Source organism: Haliotis asinina, chromosome 2 (genome assembly GCF_037392515.1).
Source record: "Haliotis asinina isolate JCU_RB_2024 chromosome 2, JCU_Hal_asi_v2, whole genome shotgun sequence".
NCBI classification, from domain to species: Eukaryota; Metazoa; Mollusca; class Gastropoda; order Lepetellida; family Haliotidae; genus Haliotis; species Haliotis asinina.
In genome coordinates this window covers 17,088,517-17,110,523 of record NC_090281.1, presented here as the reverse complement: position 1 = coordinate 17,110,523, position 22,007 = coordinate 17,088,517, and the positions used below count along the sequence as shown (strand labels likewise).

The following is a 22,007-nucleotide window of genomic DNA, read 5'->3' as shown; positions in this document are numbered from 1 at the left end:
AATGTTCCTGAACACATCAATACTCTTGTGCCTGGGAACCTGTTTTCTCTTGGTGCCGACAAACCTGCAACTGACAGCACAAGCAACTACTCACATCTTCAGGATACAAAACCCATGAAGATCCAGGTTAGAATTGGTCTTCAGCAAACACATGCTTGTTGTAATAGGTGGGAACACATGGTCAGACTGACTTGGTTGACACATCATTGAGTCTCAACTACATAGATCGATGCTCTTAATGTTGGTCATTGGACTGTCTGTTATGGACACGATTATTTACAGTGCACCGCTATACAGCTGTCATATTGCTGAGTGAGGACACACCAAAATCAGGATACAAAGACATATGATTAAGCACATCTTACACCATTATACACATCACAACACATGTGTATAATATTACGGACCTATTCTTGACTATTCAACACATTTGTTTGTTGCTTAACATTGCATTGTGCAGTATTCCAGTTGATGGTACACGGGGAAGGCACATGATTGATCTACTCACCATTATCTTATTTCGGATGACATCATTTTCACAGACTTTGTCAATCATCTCTTGAGCAGCAGGGAGGTTGGAGCAGAAATCTCCATAGATAAGCAGCTTCTTCTTATAACTGACAAAGACACTGCTGATGGATGGATTGCCTGTCTCAACAGCACGCAGCAGATCAGCAGAGAATGATTGGTGGACTGTCAGGAGCTCCTGTAACCAAAGTAATGCCTTGTATCCATGTGGTCATGTGGAATGGGGTTTAACAACATCTGTCAAGATTACTTCTGCAGCAACGTGCTGGCATAGGTGTTGCGTATGTCTTTGTGTGAATGAGGTTTTACACCACTTTTAGCAACATTCCAGCAATGTCGTGGCGGAAACTCCAGAAATGGACTTCACACATTCGTTTTGATTAATTTGCATCAAATCCATGATTCAGCATGACGAGCGGATACTCTATCCATCAGGCTAATCCATCACCTCTGTTTTTTTTACTAAAGACTGTTAAAATACCAAACAAAAGGTGATAATACTGAGTGCCCTTCAATTTCTTTTAAGTAGTATGTATCAAACTATTAAAAATAATCAGATGACATAATGGTAAAGACATTAAATGTTTAATTCAAATTTCACCATTTCACTACAGGCTCTACAACACCCCTTACCTCTATGTGGGCAAATACAACTTCTCTCTCTTGAGTGGCAATAAAGGCATGTAGAGGTTTGATGAAATGCTGCAAAAAAGTATTCACAATCAGTCAGCATAGGCAAGGATATTCAGATGGAAGTTTTTAGCACAGTATCACAGTAATATTAGAATGACCATCTGCAGAGAGGAGTCATTATTGGTGAATGTTAGTATCATCACCTCAGACTGAAGTAGATCTGTATGAGTGTTTGAGAGTCAGTCTGGTTTTACTCCACTTTTAGCAACATTCCAGCAATATCACAGTGGGGAACACCAGAAATGGGCTTCACACACTGTACCTATGTGGAGATTGAACACAGATAATCGGCATGATGTGCAAACGTCTGGTGCATGACATACCTGGTTGATCATGGCGAGAGCATCTACGTAGTTCTTTTCTGTATCCAACATTTCCTTAATGCAATGGTCACGCTTTGTCATGGGAACAGGCTGGAACAATCCATGGACAGTAAATATGAACGCAAATTAACTCTTCCTTACCTCCAGCAATATCACCAATGCATTACAGGAATAGCAATCTAAGGGCGGTGAAGGCAATCACAATCTAACAATAAAAAATGTCATATTTCATGACAGCATTATTTTACCTAGATCAGAAAAGCCACGTGGATAAACAAACAAGTGGTTAAAAGTATGAGCAACAAAACTGTCATAACATTACAAAGGATGAATGGCAAGGAGTCAGGTTACACATCACCATTTTAGTTACCTCTGAAGAGATGCTTTAGCTTTACGGCTCACATACATATAAGTAAGGTAAAGGGTCATACATAAAAGTAATGTAAAAGTAAAGGCATGAACACAACCCTAACAGATAACTTGTGTCATTTGAGAGTCATGAAAATACTGACATACACTGTATCAACATGAGGCCAGACCAGTTCTATTTCTTGTTTTATTGATCTGCTGTTCATATTGTTTTCAAGAATTAGAAAAAGGAAAGGAAATTTTCCCCTCTCAAAAAATAAAATCCTTAACTCAAAATATACGGCAACAAGACTTCGACTATGCAAGGCAGATACACTGGTATCTGTTCTCAGGGACTCTAACAATATTTATGCTAGAAAGTAGAAATCAAGTCCATCGAGCACCTCAGCAAGTGTGAACTTGAAAAACAAGAGTCATCAGAAGATGACATATCACCCCGGTCCCAACATGTTTGAAAGGACAAATCATCTCACAGTTACTCATTGTTTTATTAGACTAAGTCTGAATTGTTTCCATGGAATTCATGAAAATTATAAATGCCATATATCAGAAAAGTCACAATTTTAAGATCTTTCTCATATGTCTGCCAAGATCTGTTGAAAGATATGAAATGGTTTTCGAGTTGTGCTCTGGAAAAGAAGCTCACCTCTCCATTTTGAGGAGTCCGAAATGTTTCCATGGAAACCAAGAAAACAATAAATCACAAAAACCTGTACATAGCAAAAGGGACCACTTCAGCTTCTGACTGATATATCTACCAAGTTTTGCAGAAAAATATTGAACGGCTTTTGAGTTCTGCTCCGGAAACGAAACACCTCTCACTTTTCAGACTAGGTCCAAAACGTTTCCATGGAAACCGAGTAAATAATAAATCATTACATGCCGGGGGGATAAAAAAATATAAATGCCAAAAATATGTAAATAGCAAAAGGCACAACCATAGACTGAGATTACTATATCTATCAAGTTTGTTCTAAATATATTGAACGGTTTCCGAGTTATGCTCTGGAAACAAAATGAAGACGGATGGTGGACGGACAGACAGACGAGGCATCGACTATATCGAATAACAATGCCTTCAAAAATTCATTCCGCCCCACTCCCGACTCTAGCCTTTCTGGGGACAAAAAACAAGAAATAAAACTGATCTGGTCTGATAAAGACTAGGATTGGCCACCAATTTTGTTTCCAGGCTTTTGTAGCGACATTATGAGTGGTCTCCCTTACTTGTGATTTCCGATGCTCCTCACGCTGCAATCCACATAGGTCATCGTAGATCTTGTCTTCCTCGTCCTGGTACACACAGTCATACAGTTCTTCTGTGTCCTCCAGGTCATTCTTACTGCACACACATCAGTACATAGATGTATTATCACATCACCTCACACTTAATGGTGATTGGTACATACCAGTATTATCACATTACCTCTCTTTAAGCAAACTGTATTATAATAACGACATGTATCATTCATACTTTTTTCGTTGTTTATCTAGCTTGGAGAACTATAAAGACGTCATTTTGATAGAATCTGGCCTATATCATTAAAAAGGTAATTTCGGAAATATGCTTCATTGCAAACATGGCAAAAGCAATGCATCAATTCATATCAGTAAAATGTCCATATGAACCCGAGATGAAATTGCAAATATACTACCCATCAAAAGCTTAGACTCACTAGTGTAAATGTAGCCACTTATTTCAATCAACTGTTTTATGTTACATTTTGGAAAATATTTCATACTGTTTGAAGGTATTCTTTACACATTAAGTGATGTATTGTAAAATAAATTGGTAACATTGATAAGATTGTCATGAGTTCAACAAATGATGAAACTCAGTAAAAATATTTAACAAGACTTTACACAAAGATGGAGGTGTTCGCATGATATTTGCACATGCATTTCAGCAACTTGATGCCTTATCCTCGAGCAATTCATCTGCATAAGGATTGCAGGTGGCTCTCCCAAGCTAGTGGAGAAATTTATCTTTTATGTAACCATGCATATATATATATGACATATAGTGAGTGCTTTAAGCGAGTTTAAACTTTTGATGGGTAGAATATATCTTTTCAATTCAGTATACAATGTTACAGGCTTTATGTGATAAAAGTTAGATATCACAATAGGAGTTGTGGTTACAGAGGTTTTCATAAGGTGAACTTAAAATGCATTTTCAATTCTTTTATTACACTTGTCTTTTAAATAGTTCTACTGCGTAATGATGTACCGTTCTCCAATCGCTTACACTTGCTAAATTTACTGTAACATACTCAAACAATGTAATTTTATTTCCATTTCAACTGTTCTGAATAAATTACTTTTAGCTGAAACAACTTTGTTCCCACCTGTGGGTAAACCTATTAAACTAATTCAAAACTTCACAAATACCATGCCCTCTAGGCTACTTGCAAACATGCAAACAGAATACTTTGCAACATTTCACGTGACATGGGCTTAAAGTATTTAGTTATATCAGCATTATTTGGGACATTGTGGGATGTTAGCACAAAGTAATGACTACCAATGTACCATTAAGGTGACAAATGAACACAGGCATGACAGCCTCCAATCAGACAGCCTCCAATTCAACCCAGTCTGTAAGCCTGAAACTAACTGTGCCAAATACAAGTAAAAATCCAGGGACGGTAGTCTCTCTTGCTGACTTGCACTGATGTCTTTAATTCTGAATCAGTTCTCAATGTGCCAACATTGTTGCCCCTTGGACCTGAATTGGTAGATGATATAAACGTAGTACACTAGACAAAAGGCAAAGACTGGTCCGGCAGCTGTTTACTTACACTGCCATGTCAGGTAACTCTCCATAGATGTTGTCAGGATCATCAGCATAATGATTGGACTGGGCCTGACTATCTGGGGGGAATCCGCTACAACCAACAGGAGCCATGAGCTTCAGACATCAAGGTTCATACAAGACAGGTTAGGTATCACACACAGTTATCACATGGGTGAATATGACAAGTTTACAAATCTCAAACTGATCAGTATCATGTTTCTGTTTTAATCACATCTCATTGCATAAAGGTCTTTGGATTCTCCCCTTTGCAGCTTCCGATGGCTATAGATTCTTTCTCATCACAAGATATGCACTGTCGTATGTGTCATGTACCCCTCAGTACAGATGTTTCTGTTTTAATCACATCTCATTGCATAAAGGTCTTTGGATTCTCCCCTTTGCACCTTCCGATGGCTATAGATACTTTCTCATCACAAGATATGCACTGTCGTATGTGTCATGTACCCCTCAGTACAGATCTTATGATGAGAAAAATCCCTGAGTCCAGATTTTCGAAGCTCTCTTAGCACTGAGATAATCGTAAGAACCATACATTAACATTAATGTACAACTATCTTAGTGCTTGGAGAGCTATAAAAATCAAGATATTGCTGCATTGACTCATGTCAACCACCCATATTACCTAAAATAGCTGTCACAAAAAAAGTGACAGGCAAATGCCCTGCCCATAAAATCACCAATATTATCATGGTTAATAATTTATGATTAGAGCCAAACACGACCACATCATTTTCATTTTAATTCCATCAAGTTAACTTCCAGTATGTTCTTTTTGAAAGAAAATCACAAATCCTCACTGGAAGGAAAAAAAGCCTTGTTTCCAAGTTAGGAAGTGAAGGTCCAGTGACTGAGGTCATTACAAGGTTACACTAATTGTATGAATTCGTCAATGTAACCAGTCATATCAACCCATATGATGTATATAATGTATGCACTCAAAAATATAATCTCTTAACTATTATGCATTATCTGTTTTTAAATCATGACACTGAACAATTTCAAACTAACTGAGTATGGCGTTTAGCAATAAACCACCAGTATCTCACATTCTCAGTATGTGACCAAATGGGGAATCAAAACAGGATCTTCAGCATGATGAACGAACACTTAAAAACTGGGTAAATACTGCAATCACAGTCATACCCAAAGATCACAGAGATAAAGGCTCACGAGGAAAACATAATGCATAACGGAAGAAATTATAGAGATTAAACATTGTTAAAGTACATATTAATAAATGAGTAAAATCAGATGTTACTGAACCAACTGTGCAGTAATACAACAAAACACCACTGTCACAAAGTGGTAAACTGTGTTAGTATCCCTTTCAACATGTTTAACTAAACTTGTTACATGTCACATACATATCAGTTTCTAGCTATGTTCAATACAAACTATATGGACCAATCTGACTCACATATGCAAACTGATGACTATATGCATATAACATGCCTGCAGTTCAAGCCAACCAATGATTGAACAGAAAAGGCTTGCATCAGTCATGTGACTGACTTACGTGGCTAGCAGCGCCATCTGGTTGTAGTAAGGGTGCTCATGGAGCTCATGTTGAGATACAGAAGGAAAACTTCTACAAACAAAACATTATCATTGTCATACCAAGGCACTCCTTATACCATGACTGGCTATCACTAAATATCGAAGAAGCAACTTTCAGCAAAAATGAAGACACATCATTCTGAACATAATTTAGAAGTATGAATCTCATCAAAAAAGATGTAACTTTGTGTACTGTATGTAAATTAAAACTTTAATTAAATTCCTTAAGAATGTTTATGCAAGATATTATCGATAATACAAGTTCTTGATCAATAATTGTTCCATAAGTCTACCTATCAAAGTTTTTGATTATTGACAATTTCAGCCAGCCAGCCCTACCCTATACACCTTGTTTAATTACCCATATAAGAAAGTGAGTTTAGTATAACGCTGCACTCAGCAATATTCCAGCTATAAGGTTGCTGTTTGTAAATAATTGAGGCTGGACCAGACAATCCACTGATCAACAGCAAAAGCATACAGCATTATTCTGCACAGGAAAATATAACATACATACAGTATTAGGTAATCAAATGTATTGTGACAAGTTCACCTATACCACTGTAAGTGAAGTGAACAACACTGTCTATCTACTGTAAGCAATGTTCCAGCTATATTTATTTGTTGTATACATCTGTTATATCATGGTGGTCTTTAATCATGCTACATCACCAAACATAAACCAAAGAAAAAACCTTTGTGATGAAACTCCCCCCCCCCCAAAAAAAGGAACCTTAACTACTTGTAAACAAAAATGAGCATGTTGACCAAAAGTCCAATCAAAACATCTTTATTTTCAAATGATATTCTGATAATAAGAAGTTATTAAATTACCTTCATCAAATGTTGTCATTGTTACATAAATACAATATGTATTCTTGTTTCTATCACCCTAAACTAGTAAAAGATCATGATGCCAGCACTATCTCAAAGCATACAATATGACTAAAAGTGAACAAATTCAACAATGTAATTCCTAGTTCATTTCAGGTTTAAAGTGTACATGTCCACTTGCAAGAACAATACTATCTGTTAAATTTAAACCAAGGAAGAAGAAACTACTAGAACTGCAGTCGTGAAGAGGTTTCAAAGTAAGCATGATAAGGTGAGTGAATTTAGTTTTATGCTCTTTTTAGCAATATTCCAGCAATATCATGGCAGGGGACACCAGAAATGGGCTTCGCAGATTGTACCCATGCAGGGATTCAAACCTGGGCCTTTGGCATCTAGAGCAAATGCTTTAACCACATGACTACTCCACCTTCACTTTCAAAATCAGGAAGCCACATGGCCACTTCAGATCAGTTATAGCCAAAAAAATAATAATTCTGCCTTCAAAAAGTGGTGATGATCGCACCAAAATCTTTGCGATCTTTTAAAAACAGGTCACATGAAATGACTGTTGTCCTGTGTATGAACAACACAATGGCTTCTTGTGATTACTTACCATATTTGCCAAGGGAGATAACTTTACCCTACACTTCACCTCAATCGGTTTAAATTAACAACACTATTGCAGGTATCGGAGAGCAAATATTACCTTGTTTTTCCCAGTGCAAGACTAGTTTTCGACAATACTGACAATGTCTCCAGAACCTAAAACCGAAATGCAACATATTAGAAACTTCATTGTTAACAAGATGTGAGATCAAACATATACTGGACAAAAAGTAGTTAGGGATATATATAAATTTTGAAATAATGAATAGTCATCTATCTATTTAGTCACACTGATAAAATATGAATCATAAAAATACCAATATCCCTAACATATTTTGTCCAGTATATTAATAACTATGTGTCAAGTGTATATCCAAGTTATTTGTACGTCACATGATCATGACAATGATGGAACATGTGTCCCAAACTACTTAAACTGCCTTTCAAAGAATTAATCACATAATCTGATAAATTTCAAAGTTTCATCTGAGAATTCAAGCCAGTTGTCCGGAATAACAGCTTGCAATCAAAACCCATTACAATGTTGTGTTTATGTTGGTGCATACAATTTGTCTTGATGAGTGAGTAAGTAACACTTATATCTCTTCCATTTTCCACTAAAGTAAACATGAATATAAAATACTAACTGTTCATATGTACTGGTGATGGAACAGTATCCAGCATTTTTAGAGCTTACGGCTCACATGGTTTAAGAACATTAACCTTAGAATGATAGTTATCTTTTTACCACCTTTACCAGCATTTGAAAACCTTAAAAATCATTATGTGTCAACATGTTTAGATGAGGTGAAATGGGGTATAACATGGAACAGATTATTTCACACATATCACGATGTGCATGCGTGTATGTGTGGCTGCTTGTACCAGCCCAGACTTAAACTGGTTTCATGACTACCCCACTCAGACACATTACACTGACTCCAAGCTGACCAGTCCTGTTGTATCCATTAATGACAAGCACCTGACAGTTATCAACAAGTACCGTGATTTAACGACTTTTGGTATGATGCAAGTGGAGATCGAACATGCCACCTTCTACTCTCTGGGCAGATGCTCTAACCATTACACAAAGGAAAAGTTAACATGTTAAGCCCTAATGTAGATTTGTGAGTTTACCTGTCGAAAGTCCTTCACATCAAACAGATCCTGGGGCTGGAAGAGCTGTGTGTCATGTAATCCAAAAGATTTTTTGCATGTCTGCAGAAATGTGCGAATATTTTTCATACACAAAAACTGGAAAAAAAGAAAAGACATAATTACATATCACCATCATGTACAGACCGATTAACTATACAAAATATTTTTTACATCTGTCATGCACTTGAAAACATTATGAACACTGCATAGTAATGAGTGAACAGGAAGTAAAATAAAGACATGCTTGAATTTGATGAACTTAACAATGAATACAAGTGTTCAGATTAAGTTCCATATATGACAACTTTGCCTTGAAGAAATCCAGATTTTCTATCGTGAACTAACACAAATGGCTAATAAACCTTTGTTCAAGCTGACAAAACAAAATGGTTGAAGTTACCAAAACCATACCTAAATCAATCAGAATGACTCAACTGAAAGCACTGTTTTATGCTACTGCCAGTTTTAAAAGTTTCAGTTTCATCAAAGTTTAGAACTAGATAAAAAGTTTCATTTCAGAAAGTACTGATAAGAAAAACAAATAAATATAATCGAAAAGGAAAAATGCCACTGCTAATATTGTACACAATATTGCTTCCAAATCATGTTCAGGTCACTGCTAAGATAGCAAATCCAAGACTAAATATATTCTTAATGTCATAAATCAGAAGTGACATGAAATATGTTGGCCACAAGACTTTTTTTGCCATTTTTGCTCAAAGTTACTTCTCCAATATATATTAATACTTTATCAATATGCAGTTAATGACAACGTTTCATTTCAGTGTAGATTCTAACACCGTTATCAAGCGACAGATAACGTTTTCACCTGTAGCTTGATAACGGTGTTAGAATCTACACCAAAATGTTGTATCTACTGCAAGAAAGAAGTTGTATATCCATAACTGTCTTCATCCTCATCATACCAACTTCTTAAATGCTACTTAAAGACAAAAACTCTATGATCCAGATTGATAACCAGCCCTATCAAAGTTGAACTTTTTGGTTCTCTAACATGAAAGCTATATCTGATAACAAATCTAACCAAATGTGTAGATTTTCAGTACAATTTCTTCCCTTCTTCATATATTCAAGTGCCTAGGGTATGGATGATGCATACAGTAATATTCATTCTGACATTCTACTGTTGAGAGAGTTAAAGAAATTTCTGTAATCTGGCATAGATTTTGCAGACCACTACTTCTGATATGAAACAGAACTCTCCACATCATTTTCTCCATTTCTTAAACTTTACAAAGAATGTTCAGAGTTATGGCAAACTCCCTACAGCATATCCTCTCATCACCATAGAACAATAACAAAGTTACAGCAAGAAACCTGTCACATATTTTTAGCTGTCAATTTGAACAGAATGTTTAGAAATATGAACTTTGAGTTTAAGGTGAAACAAACTACAGGGTGAACATAGGTATAATAATACAATTTGCACTTGACAAAAAATAACATGACATTTTCAATTCATCTGTGACAAAATCATGGTTATTGTGGTGAATTTGATGCCCGGCATAACCACGAATACCTAGGTTTGGGGCAATTTGTTAATGTTCCATTATGCGACCATACCACAATTTGGTAAAAAGGTATTACACCCTCTTGGAATCTGCTGGTGCATCAAGAATATTTACATTTACAAGATGGATGCACAGTATGACTTCTTTTTAAGTCATAATATGGCTGATATACTGCCAACATAACTTTAAATTTAAACTCATTTACACTCTTTCAAAAGTGTCAAAGAATACATCATCTAGTCCATATAGTGATTTAGGGTAAAAATTATTTTTGTGGTAATTTCTGATTATCATCAAAAGTTACAAATCTTAAAAATCTCACACATATATTTACATTTCTGAGTACTCTCACTTGGATTATGCCTGATGACAAACATACTAATCTGCTAATAATTAACTTATCACCAACACTTTCTCACCATCTCTCAATACACTGGTTCAAAAACATCATCATCCTGTTATGTTTCCTTTCATGATTTACTCAATCTAGCCACACACAATCATTTAATTCTGGCTTATTTCAATCTCTAGTTTAACTAGTAACAACAGCCATAATGGTACTTCTTCAGCCATACTTCCTAGCATTCATGTTACTGTCAACATGGCCTTTGGTGTTGGAAAACAATTACTCAGCTTACTCATAACAACTGATCTAAAAAAAACTCTGACAACTGACACTATTCCTGGTCTGTTTCCATTGCAGTAGTCAACGATACTTAGTTGTAGTGATTATGGTGGAAGTAAAATAGGTTAACGGGGACCTGAACACATCCAGTATTTCCACAGGAAAGAACAAGAGTGAGAAACATACTTCATTTTCACATAAAAATTTACAGGTAACTGAAAATATCATTATGTTGACAGAAAATATCCAGGTTAGTAACCATCAGGGTGGAAGACTCAAAACCTTTGGGATGTAGGCAATATTTTTTTCTGAATTATAGACACATAAACCCTGATTCTGGAGCACCATTAGAATTCAGCACCACAATTTCTCATGAGGACGCTCCCAGCCGTAGGTCACATGTCAGTGAGACAGGCAACCAGTTTGTGAGAACTCGTCGGACGCGAACCCGCGACCTTCGGATTGTTTGCCCGACAGCTAACCGACTGAGCTACGTCCACATTGTTGCACAAGGTGCAAATTTAGCTAGTCATTCCGGTGACGTCACGGAAATGAACAGAAAGAGTTGAATAGGTTGCAGACAATTACGAAGGTTACGGGTAGACTTGGTGGCTTGTGCTTCAATCTACTGATGGTTGCCGAATGGTCCCGATATCATTTGGCACGATCGTCCTATTCCGTAATCTACAAGATACCATGCTGTGTTGAATGAGCCGTTATGGTTCGAACTGAAAACGGTTGTTGATTTCAAGGTGCATGCATGAATGAATGCTTGTATAAAATTTTTGTGTGTTTTCATGACAGAAAAGTGTTGTAGGGAACCCAGTAAGGAAAATGTGGATCGCGTTAAGGAATGAGTAAGACATGGGCATGTTTGGTGACGGCACGAGGGTGAGTTATACTTCGAATCATTATTGAAAATATGTAGATCTAGAGGTGAAAGTTGCTGGAGGCCGATTTCCATCAGGCCTAAATTTTGACATTAAACCATTTCATCGTTTATTTAACTTTTGACGTTTTTGGTCTCCCGTTTTTCTTTGTGAACAAAGTATTAAAAATGGAAAAGGAAAACAATTGGTACTCATGTATTTACCTACTATATTGGATTAGGTCCCTTACCCTAACACTAAACCCTAACCCTAACACTAAACCTAGCCCTAACCCTAATTCTAATAAATCGAATACTCTCACCGAACGGGCACGAAAATGGGTGACGTATTCAGTGTAATGAATTCTTACCACTTCGAAAAATAAATATTTCCTTGAAATGGTGCAAATTACTGAATGACAAAGATATGTATGTATATTAGTTTACAGTTATAATTCCTTTGATCTGAATAGTTACGTTTGAAACCGAAATATATAATATATTTAGATTATTTTAATTGACCAAAACTGCGAATAATACACATGGCGCAATGTGACCAATGTAAGTCATTCTTACTAAAATTTAAAATATAAATATATTTTATATATATATAAAGACACAAAATATAACACCTCAGTACCTCTTAATACAAAGAAATATGAGCATATTAGTCAAAACAGAAAAAATATTTAAAACTGGTGCTTGCATCCGCCGGGAACTACTACTGGAAACTCGCAACATTGTTGGGTTTCTGTAATGACATGGCTGGTAGAGATGAAACATCAGTGAGCGGAGTTTATACGCACACGCTGAGTTTGACGACCTTGTTGCTAAGCCAGCGTCACAGGGCATTGTTTCAAGAACGTGCTTTTGAACAAAATCACTTGCAATTACGTAAAATAGTATTATGACGTGTTTTTAAAGTTTGTGGTGCTGTATTCTAAAGGTAGGTCCTGATTCTTTGTCAAGTAATCAGGAATTGTGTATTAATCTTCTTTTCTTAAATTCTCTGGTATTCCTGAATTCCATATAATGTGATGGTGTAAAGTGAAACCCAGTCATCCATTACAAGTTACATTGTGTGCATTGGCCTAACACCATTTACCACAAATCATTACAAAATGAATCCATAGGTGAACTTTTAGTGTGAATTTAGACCTTTCTTTTACATGATATGGCATGATAGGTAAAGTGCAATATTCCTGATTCTTTACATAATTATGTGCAAACATGTTCTATCAATAACATTAACATTCAACCATAGATGTAAGGTGAGAAGTGACATAATAAACAAGGCCAGAAATGTCTGTAAAATTCTAACAGGAAAAGAAAAGATGTAAATAAAATTGAATACTTTGAATGAAGTTCATATGATCAATGACCAGTGGTTACCATGGCTGTCAACATTTGTTGAAGTAAATAATTAACATGATAAAGTAACAATCAACAGATGACCCTAAAACACTGAAATCACTCTATTCACCAGGAACCCTAGTTCTGGTTAAAAATACATGCAGAAAACATGTATTAACAACTAGACTGTTGGGGGACAATTTTTCAACAAAATACTAAGTTGTACACCATGACTGAAACTTGACACCCAAACTCTGGATTATGATTAGGTTCAGAATCATCATGAATAACACATACAACTGTTAAAATGAAAATAGCCAAGTATCAGGACACCACTGAGAGGTTGGGGGCCTGTCAGTTGCTCTCCACACGACGTACAGGAAAGAAGGAAGAAGGGAATATGTAACTGTCAGAAGTGCATATGGTTAGTGTACTCCTAATGAAAGTAGCCCCTACGTATCATAGGACGTAATTAAAACAGACGAAAGTATGAGGCACTTACTTATGTAATTTACGTAGTCAAGAGTCACCTGGCAAAAAATAGTAACAACCAGGATATAAATTAGGTAGACCCATAACACAAACAAACCTGCGACATTTGAGGACGCGGGCTGAATTCTTTCAAGTCGACGCTTCCGGGACATAGTTGATTTAGCAAATGACAAATCAGAGATCCATCTCGGAGAGCTTGGGCTAAATCAAAGGCATTTGCATCAGACCTTGTGGCTTTGTGGTCTTCTGGTAAAATCTGGCACCTGACGAGCCACTCAACGCACAGTCGCCAATCGTCCGCCATCTTGCGTCTTCTTCCTCTTCCTGCCTAAAATTAAAGAGAAATAGAGAACGATGGAATATAAATATCTACCAATGAAAAATATCTATATCATAAATAAAGTATTATAGACAGGAAATCGATCCACTACATGTTATTTACCAACATTACAAGGGAAAGATATTTTTCATAATCTTCCGGTCATCACGGTCTGAAGAGTTATCTATATTCAGCCCGAAGAACCGGATGTCCATTTTGCCTATAAAACTACTTCCGTTAATGGTTACCAAGTGCGAGGTCAACATTTTACTGTTACAAGTGACTGCACTCACGTGTCAGTCAAGTCAGTTGAACTTAAGTTAATCAAGAAATCTCCAGACGTCAGCGAAGAGAAATAACTACTGTCAGCTTATACAATGTTTTTCTACTCACGAATGGCAGGAAAGGTAAATGAGAGTTGTCAATGTCAACAAATCGTGAACGATTGAAGTCTGCAAGCACTACGACAGGAATTCGATATTAGCCAGGATAACTTGATATATTCTCTCAAGGCTGTATGTATTGAGGATATGATATTTTAATGTATAGATATAATATACTATGGTCGCTGATATAAATTCCTGTGAGTGACTTTTCCAGAGTAAGTTTATCAGAGATAGTCATTTGTTTCAAGTTACAAGACACTACACGAATGTGTAGGCTATATGCAGGATATGCATATGGAGTTTAAAATAATGAAATATGTTTCTTGTATCAGATAGAGCAGGACTTTTATTAAGTATATTCTAATGTGTCAGGGTTTCTTGAATTCAATCAATCAATCTTATTCAGGACTATATATATATATACAGAACTTTGTGCTATTATGTTTTCACACAACATTTTTGTGACGTTCGGATGATGGTCGGTGGCAATGATTCTTTCCTAAGCTTCATAGCGTGATATATAAACATAGCAACATTCTGGATTATATCAGGATTCTTGCAGATTAGTAAGGAGTAAAATTTATCTATAGATGGATGGACACAATAAAATTCTTTACGGTACATTTTTCGTAGGGGATCATACAATGGACATATGAGCAAAAAATGATATTCATTTTCTAATATATTAATATTGCACGAATTACACAATCTGTCTTCTCTTTTTATCTTCATATACCTGCCTTTGTCGATCCACAAATCAAAAGATGAAAAGCGAATATGTGCTAAACTTATTCTAAATTATTTTATCATGACACATGACAGATAATGGTTGATATAAATGTATGGCATAAAGGATGCATAATGATCACATTTCGTAGAAGTGGAAAGTTTCTCAAGCCAGTTCTGTTGGTATATATCTTTCAATTTCTGTGTAAATAACCTAATAAACATTGAGGGAGTCTCAACATATTGCTCATACCACATATGACTAAAGCCTGTTGTAAATAAAAGATGTTTTACCTTCATAGCCCAATTTGTGTGTCCATTTCTGTCATATAAAATCATCATTTTATAATATTTTTTTTGTGAACGATAAGACGACATACATAAAAGTCTTGGCCAATATTTGATTACTTTAATTTGCGAATTTATAATAAGAGGAAACCTACCACACTCATCATAAATCATTACACTAGGTGTGCTCCTCTTCACCCCAAGAAACTTCTTGCAGGCAAATAAATGGACTCTTTCTAGTTGGTCAAAGTATTGTGATCCCAAAATTTCTGCCCCATATAATAGAATTGGACTGACTTGAACATCAAATATTCTGAAGAAGGATGCTAAGTTTAAATCTCTAAGTATTTTTAAGTTTTTCAATATGCCTAATAACACCTTTTGTGCTTGAATAGATGCGTACTTTGCATGGGTTGACCAAGAAAGGTGATAAGTGAAATATAAACTGAGATATTTGTATGAAGTTGTTGATTCAATCTGGTTGCCTTTATAGAACCATTTTTCGTGTCGAGACAATTTACCTCCTTTCTTGAAAGCAATTACTTTTGTTTTACTCATATTCACATTCATCTTAAACTGTTCGCAATAACTTTCTAATTCATTGATTCGCTTCTGGAGACCAACAGTTGTACTTGAAATAAGAGCAGTGTCATCTGCAAACAATAGAAGAAAAAGTTGAAACACATCTGGGTGTAGCTGGATACCATTTCCACAATTATTTTCAATTTGAATTGCTAATTCATTGATAACGAAGGAGAATAAAAATGGACTGAATACACTTTGTCTAACGCCGATTTGCACATCAAAAGCATCTGATAGTTCATTTGTACTCCTAACACAAGCTTTCACATTCTCATAAATACTGCTTAATAAGTTTGTCATTTTGCTACTTAGGCCACCTGTTTTGAATAAATCCCACAGTTTATGTCTTTGTAAAGAATCAAAAGCTTTAGAGAAATCAACAAATAGTGCATAGGCCTTACCTCCTTGGATATTAAGATATCTTTGTATTTGTTTCATGCCAGAAAAGTGTTTCAGGCCAGTTTCCAAAAATATCTACATTAACTTTTGATGTTTTTGGCCTCCCCCTTTTTGTGTACGAAAAAAAAAGTATTGAAAGTGTAAAGGGAACACAAATTATACTCATGCATTACACCGGATATCTACCTACTAATTTTGGATTACGTCCCTAACCCTAACTCTAAACCCACCCCCAAACCCTGTAAATAATTCTAATACATAGAATTCATTGACGGGCACGAAAAAGCCTGACGTGTCCAGTGTAATGCTTTCTTACCACTTCAGCAAATAAATACTAATAAACTCCATTTCAGTGTAATGATCAAAGTACTGAATGAAAAAGATATATTTGTATATCAGTTTATATTTATAATATATTTGGTCCATATAGTTATGTGTGAAGCAGAAATATAAATTATATTTAGTTAGTGAGTGAGTGGGTTTAGTTTTATGCCGCACTCAGCAATATTCCAGCTCTATGGCAGCAGTCTGTATATAATTGAGTCTAAATTTGAAAAATACAAAATATAAAAATACACAAAGTATAACACCATAGAACCTCACAATACAAAGAAATGTGAGTGTAGAGATGAAACATCAGTAAGCAGAGCTTATATGCACTTGCTGAGCTTGACGACCTTGTTGCTATGCTGGGGTCATAGGGCATTGTTTCTAGAACATGCTTTTGAACAAAATCACCCACAATTATGTAGAAGAGTATTTTGACATGTTTTTAAAGTTTGTGGTGCTGTATTTTAAAGGTAGGCAGTGAATTTATATAGCACATTAATCCATGCTCAAAGCACGCTCTAAGGGCACATTTGTCTGGGCATTAAGAGTCATTCTAAAATAGCAGTTTTAAATAAGTAGGTTTTTAGCCATGATTGGAAGGAGACAATAGTTGAAAACGGTCTGTTCCATTCCTTTTCTGCATTGAAAACAAGGGATTATAGTCCATAGTTCACTGACTGCACACAGGACAATAACTCTGCATAAAGGGGATGTGGTCAAAGCAAGCCCTCTCATTGTTCGAAGCTTGCTATCGTCCACCATTTGTGTCAAGATTGTTTAGTTGAGGATCAGCATCTTTCATTCGACTTGTAGAAATATCAATGAAGAACAGGTAGGTGTCATGAGTGGTAAGCCAATCACCCATTATTATGTTTAGAAGAAGTTTTAATCGATTGTATGCAATGGTAGCATGGCGATCAGCAAAGCAGGCGAGTGGGTTACACCAAAGTGTCCGGCCTAGATATATTGTACTGTCAAGCCGTTTCAAGTCGGGGGTCATCTGAAATTTTATATTTTTAAACAAATTTTTAATCCTCGCAATGACACGAGGGTCTGTGAACCAGTGTATGTGATGTAATATGGGGTTGATATGGTTGTACTTTCCTGCAGCTGTCTGAGCAGCTGTATTCTTTATGTGCCAGACCTTGCTGGTAATAGACTTGTAACACTATTTATTTTGGCCCACTGAATGTCATAGTGCTACTAACGTTTTGTGTATCAGGACCAGACCCATAGTACAAGAAAAAGTTTCTGATTTTATAGATAGATATTTTTTATGGAAAGATAAACTACTGCATTGCTTGTATATATATATCATTTTGCATGTCTTACTTTGATAAATAAAAGACAAGCTCCAAGTAGAAACACCCTTTTAACAAGTTTTCATAAGTATATTTGTGTAACTGCAACACACAAATAAAAATTGTCTCTCTCAGTATTCTATTCTACTAGTAATTTTGAATAATGAATTGAATTCATGAAAGGATTCTGTTCAATTTACTGTATGTGTAAGTGAATCAGATACTGCCTTCTATTTCAAAGGTGACATACAGTCATGTCTCTTTAAACTGACATCGTCTGTTGTACATCATCTGTTGTACATCGTCTGTTGTACATCATCTGTTGTACATCATCTGTTGTACATCATCTGTTGTACATCGTCTGTTGTACATCATCTGTTGTACATCATCTGTTGTACATCATCTGTTGTACATCATCTGTTGCATATTGTCTGTTGAAGTTACCAACAAAAGCATTGGATAAAAATGATTGTCAGGTAAACAGAGGTCGCATTAATGAAACTTGACTAATTGCCTGCAATAGTTCTTACAGAACTGCCTGGTTGTCTTGATGAGATCGTCCTCTTGTTTTAGTGAGATGGAGCTCTCATAATATAAGTCCTTCATTTCTAAGCCCTATGGCATCTACGCCCTAAAGACTACACCACTGGAGGCATTTTGTTCCTTGCAAGGATTTTGTTTAATCAATATCATTTTTGAAAATCTGTTTGGCTTAAAAAATCCACATTTCCTTTATTACATTTGGATTTCTTCAGATCTACATCAAAGATCTTGTTTTAAAGAGATTGCACTCTCTGCATGCATATCATCACCTAATTGTTTAGTTTCTTTCTGCTCAGGCATAATAATATATGCAATAACTCAAGATGTAACCATGGTAATATTAATGTATAAAAATAACAGGAAGCATTTGATTTCTGTACAGTAAATCCATAATGATCCAGGTTAGAATTGGTCCTCAGCAGCCCTTGTTGTAAGCTTTTCTTAAGAGGTGATTACCAGGATCAGAGGGTCAGGCTCACCAACTTCACTGACAGATGTCATTGTATCCAAATTGCATAGATCGATGCTCATATTAGTCACTGGAATGTCTGGTCCAGACTCAATTAAATACAGACTACCACAGTATTGCTGTAATTTTGCTGAGTGTTCCACTAAACACCAACCAACTATACAGTAAAACCTCATCAGATATACCACACAGCACTACATCCTCGATATCTCCAGGGTATACATTCCACGGTATACGGTATATGCCTCCACTATATCCTGGATGCATCTACGGATCAGCCCGATGAATTTATTACTTCCCATGGCCTGCTTTTTATCCAATCAGGTGTGTTCACTGGGAAGTTGCGCAAACCAATCACCACTCACTTTCACTTTTTAAATTGTCAAACCATTTGAACTTGGCAACACAAACAATGCAGAGGTTCTCTGAAAGAGGTAGAAGGAGTTCTTGCGCATATTTTTTAAAGTTTCGACCTATCGATTTGTCTGCATGATTTTTCCCAAATCAGAGTTGCACTGCGAAACAAGCCTTTGCTGCTTCAACTGCTATCTTTGTTAACACTGGCAAGCTTGGTTTTAACGGCGGCTTAGCTGATCGGCTACTACGAGGATGCGGCACCAGCAAAGGGAGGTAATAAAATTATCGGGCTGGGCCGTGGATCCATCCACGGTATAGTGGAGACTTCTCAGAACGTATACCCTGGAGATATGGAGGATGACAGCACTAGGGTTGCACAGTATTACCATTATAACAGTATGTAACAATATGCTTTTGAAGCAATATGTGTTGCATTGTTTTTCTGAATGTAGGGTAATAAAAGCATATGAATTTTTCTGATCAATTTTGTGGTTAAAGTTTTGGGTTTTTTTAAAATCCACATAGACTTTCTTTCACACTTAAGTTTTTCTTTCTAGTTAATTGGCAAAACAGCATACTTTACTCATTCAATAAACTTTATAAAAAAAAAAAGAAAATATGATCCCTCAAAATCAGATTAAAATTTAAGATTTTTATAATCACATCCATAACATTTATTTTTAGGGCTTTAGTGTGTAGAAAATATGTTCTGCATTTACAATAAATGTCACTCATTGTCAAACACGTATGCTCCAAATATATTGCAGTATGTATTGGAATACACTAACCTAGTACATGTAACCATATATTTATTTGCTAATACACAGTGCTACATAGCACCTTAGTCGATTTGAATACTTTCAAATCAATCACAAACACTTGACTAATAATGCATTTGAAAAATGGAAATATTGTTAAACAGATGATGAATAATGACAGAATAAGCCATATGCCAAATAAAACATGCTGAAAACTGTAGTGCACTGCATCGCTGAAAAAATTTATTTTTAGCACAAAATAATAATTTCATGTTTTTACACATTAATTTGGACTCAAACAGTTTGTGTCTCTTTAATCAGTGTATCATGGTAATAATTTTTTTTTATGTTGTGCTTGTTCAATACAACATATAATTTAGCATCGTTATATATAGGATAATCTGCTTGTTTTCTTTTTTTTTTGAAAATGTATGTATTTATTTGAATCACTCATTCATGCCAATGAAAAATACTTACATGGCATGTAAAACAGTTTACACATACTCTAGTGAAGGAGAGAACTGATTGCAATTTAGACAAAGCATATACAGATGGAAAATTTACAGAAAACCAAATACACCAGTTTCAAAATCGAGTTCAAAACAAGTATTTAGAACTGTTCATGTGCCTCAATTCTAAATTTGAAAATTTAACTTCAAAAAGTGATTTCAGTGTGATCAAATCATTTAAGATGAAAGATTCTATAACCTTTTGGGATCAGTAAGAATGCAAGAATGGACTGTGTAGTGGAACTGTTAGAACATTCTTAGTGCAGAAGTTTTAAAGATTGTGAAGGCATGTCAAAGACCCCACCTTCTTCCGTGTGTGTGACAGTTAACACCCTGTGTTATCCTGGCTTGTCTGGGAGATATATGGCATATTACCTACCTTCCTGGAGAGTGTCCGGAGTCTGTACATACTTCTCCTTGGCATATTGGGTTGGATGTTGTCAGTGTTATTCCCACTGTTGTGTGGACAGCGTGCCCAGTGTTATATTAGAGTGATGTATGGCATACTGGTGACCTTTTGATGATATACATTAAGTAAATATGTGATACTGTCTCCATCAATCAATTGCTCCAACTTGACATCTCTGATATTGATCCAGCGTCAGTCCATCATGCAATATCTAGTAATAGTTTTCATGATGATTTTACCCACATCAAATATCTGATTATATTTGTGGTTGTGTACATATTAAGTCAAGGTTTGGTTTATCAATCAGCTTTAACATTTTGTTTTGGTCTTTTCTTGTTGTTAAAGTATTTGCTTATTGTAATATTTCTGTGGTCTATTCCCAACATAGTGTACTGTCTGTTTGCAGGGAAAACGCACCAACAGATTTCACTTTAAACAAAACTCTCAAGCAAATAAAGTGAAATTAAGACTGTGAATCTTCATAACTCTGACTTGCGAATTGAAAAGTTAAGTCTCAAAATTTTATTGAACTTAAGATAAAAGTTGTTTAACAAACGATCATAGATTCAAATCATTATTATTGTTTTTTTTATATTACAAAGGGTTAAGCGCAGTAGTTGGAACAGTGAAACAAATGCACGTACAGTACATGATGAAGTTCAATTCAGTGTTCAGTTGGCAGTTAGAATTCTGAGGATTCACAATCTTAATGTCACTTTATTCAGTTTACCTTTTATTTAAAGTGAAATTCATTGGTACATTTTCACTGCAAACAGGCTAGAATGAGCTAAGACAGTTTCTTATTTGGTGTTTCTAAATATGGTTATGTCCCATTTAATACTTTGTGATATATAGAGACATACATCATGTATGAG

At 35.7% G+C, this 22,007-nt stretch overlaps 2 protein-coding genes across 5 annotated transcripts in view; one reads left to right on the top strand and one right to left on the bottom strand.

Annotated features, from left to right (window-relative positions):
* The window catches only part of LOC137273323 (proto-oncogene vav-like), a 64,835-nt gene extending 50,751 nt beyond the window's left edge, over window positions 1-14,084 (bottom strand). For all 4 annotated transcript variants that reach the window (XM_067805907.1, XM_067805909.1, XM_067805908.1 and 1 more), the window contains exons 1-8: window positions 13,854-14,084; window positions 8,866-8,982; window positions 7,829-7,884; window positions 4,715-4,801; window positions 3,141-3,255; window positions 1,545-1,634; window positions 1,162-1,230; window positions 509-706 (exon numbers count right to left, since the gene is read on the bottom strand). In XM_067805907.1, the coding sequence (XP_067662008.1) occupies window positions 509-706; window positions 1,162-1,230; window positions 1,545-1,634; window positions 3,141-3,255; window positions 4,715-4,801; window positions 7,829-7,884; window positions 8,866-8,982; window positions 13,854-14,060 (939 nt within the window). In that variant the 5' untranslated portion in view covers window positions 14,061-14,084. The remainder of the gene's footprint in view (window positions 1-508; window positions 707-1,161; window positions 1,231-1,544; window positions 1,635-3,140; window positions 3,256-4,714; window positions 4,802-7,828; window positions 7,885-8,865; window positions 8,983-13,853) is intronic.
* Window positions 14,085-14,314: 230 nt separating this feature from the next.
* LOC137273322 (rab9 effector protein with kelch motifs-like) overlaps window positions 14,315-22,007 on the top strand; it is a 52,452-nt gene continuing 44,759 nt past the window's right edge. The window contains exon 1 of the mRNA XM_067805904.1: window positions 14,315-14,482. The gene's annotated coding sequence lies outside the window, so the exon portion shown is untranslated. The remainder of the gene's footprint in view (window positions 14,483-22,007) is intronic.